The following is an 11,432-nucleotide window of genomic DNA, read 5'->3' on the forward strand; positions in this document are numbered from 1 at the left end:
AATCGGCGCGTTATGAGCTACTTTTAGCCTTAAAATGTTAGTTCACCCCAAAATGTGAAATACTATTAGAACAAAAATTTAGGAGTCCTAAATTTAGGACTGACACGCCCATTATGTTTAAGATTTTCTCTTAAATCGGCTCGTTATGAGCTACTTTTAGCCTTAAAATGTTAGTTCACCCCAAAATGAAAATTCTGTCATTAATTACTCACCCTCGTTTCGTTCCAAACCCATAAGACCTTCGTTCATCTTCAGAACACAAATTAAGGATATTTTTTATCAAATCTGAGGGCTCTCTTGCCCTCTGTAGACAGCAATGCAACTGTAACGTTCCCAGGTCCAGAAACGTAGTAAGGACATTGGTAAAACGGTCCATGTGACATCAGTGGCTCAACTTCAGATTTGCGAAGCTATGAGAATACTTGAGCAAGAAAACAAAAATAATTTTTTCAACAATTCTTCTCCCCGAGTTACGTCTTCTGCCATTTTAGATAGTATCACAATGCATACGCACGCTTTCCCCTAAGCATAATCAGAATCAGATTTATTCGCCAGGTGTGCGCAAGCACACTAGGAATTTGTTGTGTTTTTTTTTTACCAGGTGCTCCTGGTACATACACACATGCATACAAACATACATACATACACATCTGACATTTAAATAGTAAGACTTAACAAAAAAGAATGTGTATGAATCTGGAACAGTAGATTTATGTACAGATTTGTGCATTTGTACTCTATATAGAACTGTATAAATAAGAGATATCCATATGTATTTACATAATACTTGAGAAAAAGGCAATAATTAAAGATGTAGAATGAATTACGGAGATGAATTACAGAACACAGGTAATGATTCATGTGTTAGCTGTTTAAGCTGGAGATGGCATTGGGGGAAAAAAATATGTTTTTATGCCTAGATGTTCTAGTGCGCAGAGATCTGTAGCATCTGCCTGAAGGGAGAAGTGCAAACAGGTTGTGCCCGGGGTGAGAGGGGTATTTGATGATGTTACCTGCCCGTTTTTTCACTGTGGAGTTGTACAAGTCCTGTAGACTGGGCAGGTGCACACCAATGATCCTTTCTGCTGTCCTAACAGTCCGTTGCAGTCTTCTTAGATCTGATTTGCTGGCTGAACCAAACTAGACAGAGCACAGAACCGACTCAATAATAGCTGAGTAAAACTGTGTGATCTGTGCCTGTGGCAGGTTGAACTTTGTCAGATGACGAAGGAAGTACAACCTCTGCTGGGCCTTTTTCACAATGGAGTCAATGTGAATGTCCCACTTCAGTTCCTGAGAGATGGTTGTGCCCAGGAACCTGAATGACTCCACTGCAGCCACAGTGCTGTCCATGATGGTGAGTGGGGGGAGAGCAGGGGGGGTTCCTCCTGAAGTCCACGATCATCTCCACAGTTTTGAGCGTGTTCAATTCCAGGTTGTTGTGACTGCACCAGACAGCCAGCTGCTCGACCTCCTGTCTATAAGCAGACTCGTCTCCGTTCTGGATGAGACCGATGACTGTAGTGTCGTCTGCAAACTTCAGGAGCTTGACAGAGGGGTCAGTAGAGGTGCAGTCATTTGTGTAGAGAGAGAAGAGCAGTGGGGAGAGGACGCAGCCCTGAGGAGCTCCGGCGCTGATGGTGCGAGTGTTGAATGTGAGTTTTCCCATCCTCACTAGCTGCTGCCTGTCTGACAGGAAGCTGGTGATCCACTGACAGATGGAGGTGGGTACAGAGAGCTGTATGAGTTTATTCTAAAGGGTGTCCGGGATGATAGTGTTGAAAGTGGAGCTGAAGTCCACAACCAAGATCCTTGCATAAGTCGCTGATTTGTCCAGATGTTGGAGGATGTAGTGCAATCGCATATTGACTGCATCAGCCACAGACCTGTTTGCTCAGTAAGCAAACTGCAGGGGGTCCAGTAAGCTGAAAAATAGTTGGGGGGAGGGAGGGGGAGGGTGTTGATGGCTGAGCTGTGAGACGGTCGGAGTGGGTGTGGGGTGTCAGACCAGTCTATTCAAACCTGCAGTAAAACTCGTTCAGGTCTTCAGCCAGTTGTTGATTGGCCTCAGTGCTGGGGGATGGGGTATTGTAGCTGGTGATGGCTTTCAGGCCTTTCCACACTGATGTAGAGTCATTAATTGAAAGCAGTTTTTTTAGCTTTTCAGAGTAGTTTAACTTTACTACCCTTATCTCCCTATTCAGTGTGCATTTGGCTTGTTTGTACAAGTCTTTGTCCCCACTACTGTAGGCGTCCTCTTTGGCCTGGTGAAGCTGTTTGTGTTTTGCACTGAACCAAGGTTTGTCGTTGTTAAATGTTAAATAAGTCCTGGTGGGAACACACATGTCCTCACAGAAACTGATGTAGGATGTCACGGTGTAAGTGAGCTCATCCAGATCAGTAGCTGCAGCCTCAAAATCACTCCAATCAGTAAATTCGAAGCAGGCCTGTAAATCCTGCTCTGCTTCAGCAGTCCATCTTTTTACAGTTTTCACTACAGGCTTAGCAGATTTGAGTTTCTGCCTGTAGGCTGGTAGAAGATGAACCAAACAGTGATCAGAGAGTCCCAGAGCTGCTCGGGGGACAGAGTGGTATGCATCCTTTAAAACAGTGTAGCAGTGGTCCAGTATATTGCTGTCTCTGGTGGGGCATGTGATGTTCTGTCTATATTTAGGCAGTTCACGGGTGAGATTAGCTTTATTAAAATCACCGAGAACGATAATGAAAGAGTCCAGATGACGTTGTTCTGTGAGTGTGATCTGATCGGCCAACAATTCTATAGGCTTAGATCTCTGCAACAATTCTGCACGTGAAAGATCATATTTTGAGCGCACAAAAGTGCATTTTATACGCGTGCGATCTGAGTTTTGTGGAGAAAACGTTCGTTTCGCAAAGAAAAAAGTATTTAGAGCGCACGAAAATCAATTTTGCATTTAAAATACGTTTTTGGATGTGTGCAGACCTTTTATTTTGCGCGTGCATTGTTTCACTAGCTTGCTCACCTGATGCCAGCCCTCAGTGCTCTCTAAATGCCAACGGCTCGCTTGCTCAACACAACCCAGCATTACAATATGCCATAATTCCAGCCAATCAGAGACTAGGCTGCTAAATTCTGATTGGCTACCTTGACAACCACTCACAACATTTCTTGCATTACCTTGACAGCAGAAGAGGAAAAATACAGTGCATGCATAATTATTAAGCAAGTTGATATTCTGTTTATATTTTTTTCCAAGCACATTTTACCAATTCCAAACAACATCAATCTTAATAACTACTATTAATCTTGTATTTAATCACTTATAATCTATATATTATTGTTCATGAAAGCTGGAAGTGAAAAACGCCTTATATTCAGGTGTGCATAATTATTAAGCAGGTTATCTTCTACAGATAAAATCTTGAGATGGACTAAAAATGAGCTCCCAAAACTAACTGCCAGATTCTGGAAGATAAATTTTTTAAGCAGTGGTACAAGAGGATGTGGTGCTGGTCCTTCAAGAGTCACTAGGGCTGTCAAATCGATTAATCGCGATTAATCGTAACCAAAATAAAAGTTTGTGCTTACATAATATAGGTGTGTGTACTGTATATATTTCTATGTATATATAAATACACACACATACATGTATATATTTAAGAAATATATGTAATATATGTTTATATATATATATATATATATATATATTATAAATCAGTCTGAAGTATTTTACTACACTTCAGAATGTTATTCTTATTAAGTAGGGGTCATTTGTTAGGATTCTATACTTAACCTAAGTCTCTGAGAACCTTACACCTTGTACAGGTGCATCTCAATAAATTAGAATATCGTGGAAAAGTTCATTTATTTCAGTAATTCAACTCAAATTGTGAAACTCGTGTATTAAATAAATTCAATGCACACAGACTGAAGTAGTTTAATTCTTTGGTTCTTTTAATTGTGAGGATTTTGGCTCACATTTAACAAAAACCCACCAATTCACTATCTCAACAAATTAGAATACTTCACCACGACATTCTAATTTATTGAGATGCACCTGTACTTCTGGAAACTCCAGGTAGGTTGCAGTTCTGGAAAATGGTGACGCTGGAGACTAAATGGTTCCTGGTGATTTCGCACCTAATTCTTCACCTTAATTTCCTAATTCTTTTGCAGTTAACATGCATCTTTTCTTCACATGTTTTTGACTGACCCTGCTGACCCACTGAGCATTTTGCTAGTAAAGCTGATCGGGAAAAAATTGCTTAAGACAGGACAAACAAATAAAAAGAGTACAAGTACCAAGGACCGACAAACCATGGCTGCCATCTGCGGCGCCATCGTGAAAGGACTTGAAAAGGAAATTGTTAAATAAACAACGCTGATTAGACAGATTATGTTCATGCACGCGTTTTTCTTCCCGAACGTAAACAATGCCGATTACGTCGATTACACTCTTGGTACTCTCCAAAATGGCAGAAGACATAACTCGGGGGAGAAGAATTGTTAAATAAATTGTTATTTTTGTTTTCTTTGCGCTCAAAAAGTATTCTCGTAGCTTCGCAAAACTGTAGTTGAGCCACTTATGTCACATGGACTGTTTTACTACGTTTCTGGACCTGGGAACATTACAGTTGCGTTGCTGGAGGATAATAGAGCTCTCAGATTTCATCAAAAATATCTTAATTTGTGTTCCGAAGATGAACGAAGGTCTTATGGGTTTGAAACGACATGAGGGTGAGTAATTAATGACAGAATTTTCATTTTGGGGTGAACTAACCTTTTAAGATGTTTTTGTGAATACGTGAATTTGTGAATACGAATTTTACATATTCATGAAAAATCTTAGAAATGTGGGTGTTTCCTCTTAAAATTAAAGAAAAGATCCTAGTAAAGAAAAAAAAGTGATTCAGAAAGCATCTTAACCCTTAAAAGAGATCTTAAAATCCAAAATTGTTAGGAGTACGGACGAGGACTTTTAAGAGGCATAAGAGTTTCTTTAGCCGTGGAGAAAATGGACAAAACATGAAGAGGGAGAAGAAATGTGTTGCACAGTGCATGACAGTGAGTTAATAAGATACTACACATTAGATCGTGCAGGGATCATGCTTGTGACCGATCTTATTAGAGACACATAACATCTCCAACACCGTGCGGAAATGCCATAGCGCCAGAAATGGAAGTAATCACTACATTAACTACATGAACATATTTGCCAACTGGAAAAATGCAACTATGCAGCAGTGATGATTTGGGTCTGTCACAACCTTCTAAAAGCAATGTGATGACACAAATAATTACAGCACTTTCAGAACCTTATTGTGTCGCTGTTCATTTCCTATAAAATACGATATGTATGACAGCATGGTAAATAAAGAATATATATACATATATAATGTGTGTGTGTGTGTGTGTGTGTGTGTGTGTGTGTGAGAGAGAGAGTATGGTAAAACAGGAAAAATTACACCTGTAATTTCAATGTTAAACATTTATAATAGACCCTACTCTTAAAAGCGCTCTTTTATTTCCTTCTTGGACAACCAACCAAAAGACTTCAAAAGACTGTGTCATAGCTAGCAATGGGGTCAGCCCCGCCTCCTCACTAAGATAAACGTTTTTGTCTTTTCCTCGCTCAGAGTTGCTCTCAGATTGGTCCTGAATCACTTTTAAGCTAAGACTCCTATTTAGAAAATTTTAAGCTAAATTAGGAGCTCTCTGAGAGGATTCTTAGAATCTTTAAGAATATGGGCCCTGGTCTCCTAAATGTTTATAAACTCTTAAAAATAAAGGTTCTTTATTGGCATCAATGGTTCTATGAAGAACCTTGAACATCCATGGAATCTTTCAAATGCATAAAAGGTTCTTTATATTTTTATGTTCTTCAAAATTTTGCATTTGGAACTTTTCACTGAAAGGTTCTTTTGGGAACCCAAAATGGTTCCTCTAGGCATCACTGCAAAAACACCCTTTTGGAACCTTTATGTTTATAAGTATAGTCATTACAGTCAGTCATAATCAGACAAACAATACAAAAAAAATCAACTGATAATTTTGATGGAAAACATTCTTTATTAGCATTTTAAAGCTATTTGAAGAATGTTTTTTTATTTTATTTATTTTTATTGTAAGTTTTTTGTTGATGCAGAGAAAATCATTTTATTCAGAAAGTTTTATGGGATGATATATACCAGATAAAACTACTCCATCTCCTCAGAGCCTGGTTTCAAGATGGCATTTAGTTTGAAGGCACATATGTAGTTTTTCTTGATATGACAAGAGTCGTCATTCCATCTGCCAATCTCTGAAAATGAGGGACAGTGAAATGAAGACATTATTCTCCCTTCTGCAGTGTGTCTTACCAAATATTCCTCACAACATCACTGGAATAAATCATTTAGCAAGACATTTACTTAAAATTGAATGTGATTATCCTATAACCCATTAGTGTCTCTCTGTTCTTACCTTTCCAGTTCATCTCCACACATTCCTCTGTGCCAGTGTACATATGGTTGGGTTCACCACGTGTCCAGATTTGAAAATCCCAGTAGGATCCATCAAGCCAAAAAAATGTACCAGACTGAGAGAATGAGAAGGAGATTTTAAAGAAGAAAAAAAGAAAGACAAAATAAGTTGTTAGTGAGAAACTATAGTGCGTGCATGTCATAGACAACCAGGAAATAACATCAAATCAGTCATTTCTCTTTGCTCTCCCTGTTTGTAAACACCAGCACATTTCTGTGTCTTTTTACCTTAAAGAATTCAAAAGCTCCAAGCCAGATGCGCAGGTTTTTTGGGTTGAATTTTTTCACAATGCAGAGCAAGTAATCATTATGCTTTTTATTATGCACCGACACCAGGTGTGCACCAGGGGCTTTGGTCCTACAACTGAACTGGATATGAACAAGGAAGAACATTTAATGACTACACATTACATTGATTTTTTTCACATTGCATTGACAAAAAACCTACCTCGGCTTCAGTGAAGTTGAGAGCTCTGTTGAAGTATTTGACACAGACACTGCCTACTTTGTACCAGTCAGTGAAGCCGTGCACACTACACGGTTTAGGCATAGAACACCGCGCAGTGGCATTTGTACGGCCTGCAACAAACCCTAAATGACAGAATCACATATTTGAGCTCAAAGAATTTTATAAATATGTGACCCTGGACCACAAAACCAGTCTTAAGTCGCTGGGGTATATTTGTAGCAATAGCCAAAAATACATTGTATGGGTCAAAATTATAGATTTTTCTTTTATGCCAAACATCATTAGGATATTAAGTAAAGATAATGTTCCATGAAGATATTTTGTAAATTCCCTACTGTAAATATATTAAAACTTAATTTTTGATTAGTAATATGCATTGCTAAGAACTAAGGTGATTTTCTCAATACTTAGATTTTTTTGCACCCTCAGATTCCAGATTTTCAAATAGTTTTGTCTTGGCCAAATATTGTCCTATCATAACAAACCAATACATCAATGGAACGCTTATTTCAGCTTTCAGGTGATGCATTAATCTAAATTTTCGAAAAATTGACCCTTTTGACTGGTTTTGTGGTCCAGGGTCACATATGATACGTGGGTAGTATTTCTTGCCTGTTTAAAAGTTAAACTTTTAATTTATCACTCTGTTAATAATACTGTCAGTGTATATTCAAAGCAGGTCATCTCAACAATACTTTATAAACCATATGCACAAACTATATGGTCACTTGCTTTTTGTTTACCAACACCTGGTTTACCTTTATTTAATATAAGGGGCTTAAAAAATATATTTTAGTATGAATTAAAAATTACCTCTCTCCATTAAGATGTTTCCACTCCCAAAAAGGAGAGTCATCAACAGAACGCCAATAGATCCTGATTTGACCTGTGAAAGAAGTGGAATATGATTATTAAGCACAAATTATATATATATATATATATATATATATATAGGATACAAAGACTTGCCATTGCAGTTCATCAGCTTCTGTCTGTCCTCACAATAATCTTGCATCTGTCTCACCTTATTTTATACCTTTCCATTCAATTTCACAACTCCTCCTCTTCTCTCAGTCTTACTGTCTTAAGGGTGAAGAACAGTTTTTTATTCATCACACTGGAAACCGTTTCACACATCTAGTGACTGAAGCATTTCAACATAAATATCTTTAACATAATTTTTTTTAAAAATTGGATTTTTGTGTGGACCTTTAACATTTACACAGATCAACCTAGGCATTCAAATTTCAATTAATAAACAAATAAAGGAAAGGATGAGAAGAGAGACTGTATCCTGGTGGATTGAAACATGATTACTTGTTTTATTATATGATCATGACATTAAAGGAATTCATTACCTGCTGCACTCTTCTCATTACAATCTGAGTTATTATGGAATTTTTAAGTAATGTTAAAGTTAAGTAAATTGAAGTAATGGTTCAAACCAAACAAGAAATAGATCTGCATCTTATTTCCTGTATTTCCAAGACCCTTCTCTTGTATCTTTTTCCCTCCCTATCAGTATTGTGATTGGAAAACAGGCTAAAATTGTGACAAATTTTATTCTTTGGGATAAACCCCTTGAGATGCATCATCTCGTTTTCAAATGGGGTCCTATTACACAAGAATCCAAAATCATAACACAAAACAAAGTACAACAACAATCAAAACAACACACCCTACAACAATATTAACACATGAAGTATTAATAATTATATTTATATTATTTATATTTATATATTTAAAATTGATTTTATAGACAGTACATTGCTCAGAAAGAGGCAATCTGGTAAATGACAAGCATCTGAAAAGTCTACTAAAAGACAGTGAAACCAATAGGTCTTGTGGTTGAAGATACAGCTGTGACCTTAACTCCACTTGACACTGCCAGCAACAGTTGTCAACCTGAATCGCTTTGACACTTAATTTTAATTAAATTCATCTGCCAGTCACTTTGTACCGCTTTAATTTTCACAACCCCTCCTATTTCTCTCACATCTCATTCTCAGTTCTTCAGCACACATAAAGCACACAAGATGCCTCATGATAAAACAAAGCTACTTGTATTAGAACATAATGCATTAGGTTGCATGAAGCATTAGTTCTTCTAATTTCCCATTCACTATTATAGCTAGAACATAACTGTCAAAAATAGTGTTTTGTTTGTTTTATGCAAGATCTAAGAGATTATTGTCTTACATTCACCTTGCAAGAGTGTAGCCTTGGCTAGGAGGAGCTGATGTCATCAGAAAGTATCCAACTCTCCTTGGGTGTTTCGACCCTGAACCGTAACACCCTCCTGTTGGTTCAGGGATGTCCGTGATCTCCCCCCTCTGGCGCCGGGGCCTGGTCTTGAGCAAGATCAAGATCAAGATCAAGATGTTTTGGTTGAGCTCCGGCACTGCTCCTGTGCATGGATGAATGAGGTTCGAGGCACTAATACCCTTGCATACAAAATATTTTATTAAAACAGACAAGTAAATAATGGTTTACAAGCAGTGAAGGTAAGGTCGCTATTTTGAATGATCCATGGTCAATTTTTCTTTTTCATTGTGACAACAAACTTTCATCTTTACGCTACTTGCACGCCACATTAGCCACAGCTGGTTTATATGGCGTGACACCTAGGGGCGAATTACTTAGCCTGTGTACGGAATTTCCCGCAAAATCCGTCCCAACACCTCTCAAATATAAATCATTATTATAGGTTTATCACAGTATATTTGGGAAACATAAATGCATTTTGGTAGATGGATTTTTTTTGCACTTTCCCCATAAAATAAAATAAAATAAATATATATATACAGTATATATATATATATATATATATATTAAATACTATTATTTGTATCATGTTATTTATAGGCCCTATATGATTATTTAGGCTATTACAAAAAGTTGTTTTCCATTTTGTCTACCAGGTGGCACCTTGCTATGATTATTTTCCGAGGGTTCTAATCCCTTGCCAGATTATCATCCAGCCTCCGTTTTTGTAAATTGTATAGCATACGTTTCTTCTTTTTTTCTATTAAAGTTGTTTTTTTGACTGTTAATTAACTGTAGCCTACAGCACAGTAAATGTATCTTTTTCCATAGCCCTTATTATGAATAAATAATAAATATAAATATTTAAAAAAAGGAAACAGATAGAAATGATGTTTGGGTAGTGAGAAACTATAGTGGGTGCATGTCATTGAAAAACAGAGTAGAAAAACAACTCAGTTCATTTTCTTCGCTCCCTCTATTTGTGAACCTCACAAAAAGTCTTTTTACCTTAAAAAGTTCAAAGACTCCAACCCAGATGCGCAGGTTGTTTGGGTTAAACTTTTTCACAATGCAAAGCAAGTAATCATTATGCGTTTTCCTTATATGAGCTAAAAAGGGCTATAATTGGGGCTAAGCTAACTTCTCCAGGAAAGGATGATGTGTGTTATGAAATGGTAATGCACCTTTCAGATAAGTTGCTTTATATATTGTTATATCTTTTTAATAAAGTATGGGAAAAAGGGAGTTTACCGACTATGGAAACATGGGATAATTATTCCTATTGCAAAACCAGGAAAGGATCATTCTGTGGCAACTAGTTACAGGCCTATTGCCTTAACGTCAAATCTCTGTAAAATCATGGAGAGAATGGTTATTTTTGGACTAAATCATGTGTTGGAAAGTAAAGGATATTTTTCTCCTTTCTAGAGTGGGTTTAGGAAAGGTAGGAATACGATGGATGTGGTGTTATGTCTAGAATCTGTCATAAGGAAGGCTCAAGTTAATAAGAAAATTTTAGTAGGGGTATTTTTAGACGTGGAAAAAGCATACGATATGATTTGGAAAGAGGGGCTTCTAATTAAATTGGATAATATGGGCATTGGAGGAAGAATGTTTAACTGGTTTCATAGTTTTCTTTTTGATAGAGCTATTCAAGTTAGGGTGGGATCTTCTTTTTCCAAAACATATTTTATAGCAAATGATACTCCCCAAGGAAGTGTGTGTAGTCTCGTCTTATTTAATATAATGATTAATGACGTTTTTTCCCAGGTTAGTTTAAGAGTTGAAAAGTCTCTGTTTGCAGATGACGGAGCTCTGTGGAAGAGAGTTAGGAATGTTCAATATGTGGTTAAAAGTATGCAGAATGCAATTAATGAAGTGGAAAAATGGACAGATAAATGGGGATTTTGTTTATCAGTGTTGAAAACACAGGTAATTTGTTTTTCAAAAAAGAGAGAAAGTCCTAATGTTAGATTAAAGCTATACGGTAAACCTTTAGAACAAGTGAATGTGATAAGATATTTGGGGGTATGGTTTGATTCAAAACTGACATTTGCAATTTATATACAAAAAATAATTGATAAATGCAAAAAAGTTTTAAATATATTAAGATGTTTAGCAGGGGTAGATTGGGGCGCCAGGCGTCACTCATTGGGAAAAATATATTTCACATTAATTAGGTCAACTATAGATTATG

The 11,432-nt window shown here is 37.0% G+C and overlaps 1 protein-coding gene across 1 annotated transcript; it reads right to left on the minus strand.

Annotated features, from left to right (window-relative positions):
• Window positions 1-6,177: 6,177 nt before the first annotated feature.
• Window positions 6,178-7,966, minus strand: LOC107552200 (lectin-like). Its single transcript, XM_016234050.1, has 6 exons — window positions 7,940-7,966; window positions 7,784-7,856; window positions 6,950-7,092; window positions 6,730-6,870; window positions 6,443-6,557; window positions 6,178-6,281 (listed from the first exon to the last, which is right to left on the minus strand). Exons 1-6 carry the CDS (start codon window positions 7,940-7,942, stop codon window positions 6,178-6,180), a joined length of 579 nt encoding a protein of 192 aa, XP_016089536.1. The 5' UTR covers window positions 7,943-7,966.
• Between the last annotated feature and the right edge of the window lie 3,466 nt (window positions 7,967-11,432).

The sequence above is a fragment of the Sinocyclocheilus grahami genome, unplaced genomic scaffold (assembly GCF_001515645.1).
Source record: "Sinocyclocheilus grahami isolate Dianchi unplaced genomic scaffold, SAMN03320097.WGS_v1.1 scaffold17.1, whole genome shotgun sequence".
Lineage (NCBI taxonomy): Eukaryota > Metazoa > Chordata > Actinopteri > Cypriniformes > Cyprinidae > Sinocyclocheilus > Sinocyclocheilus grahami.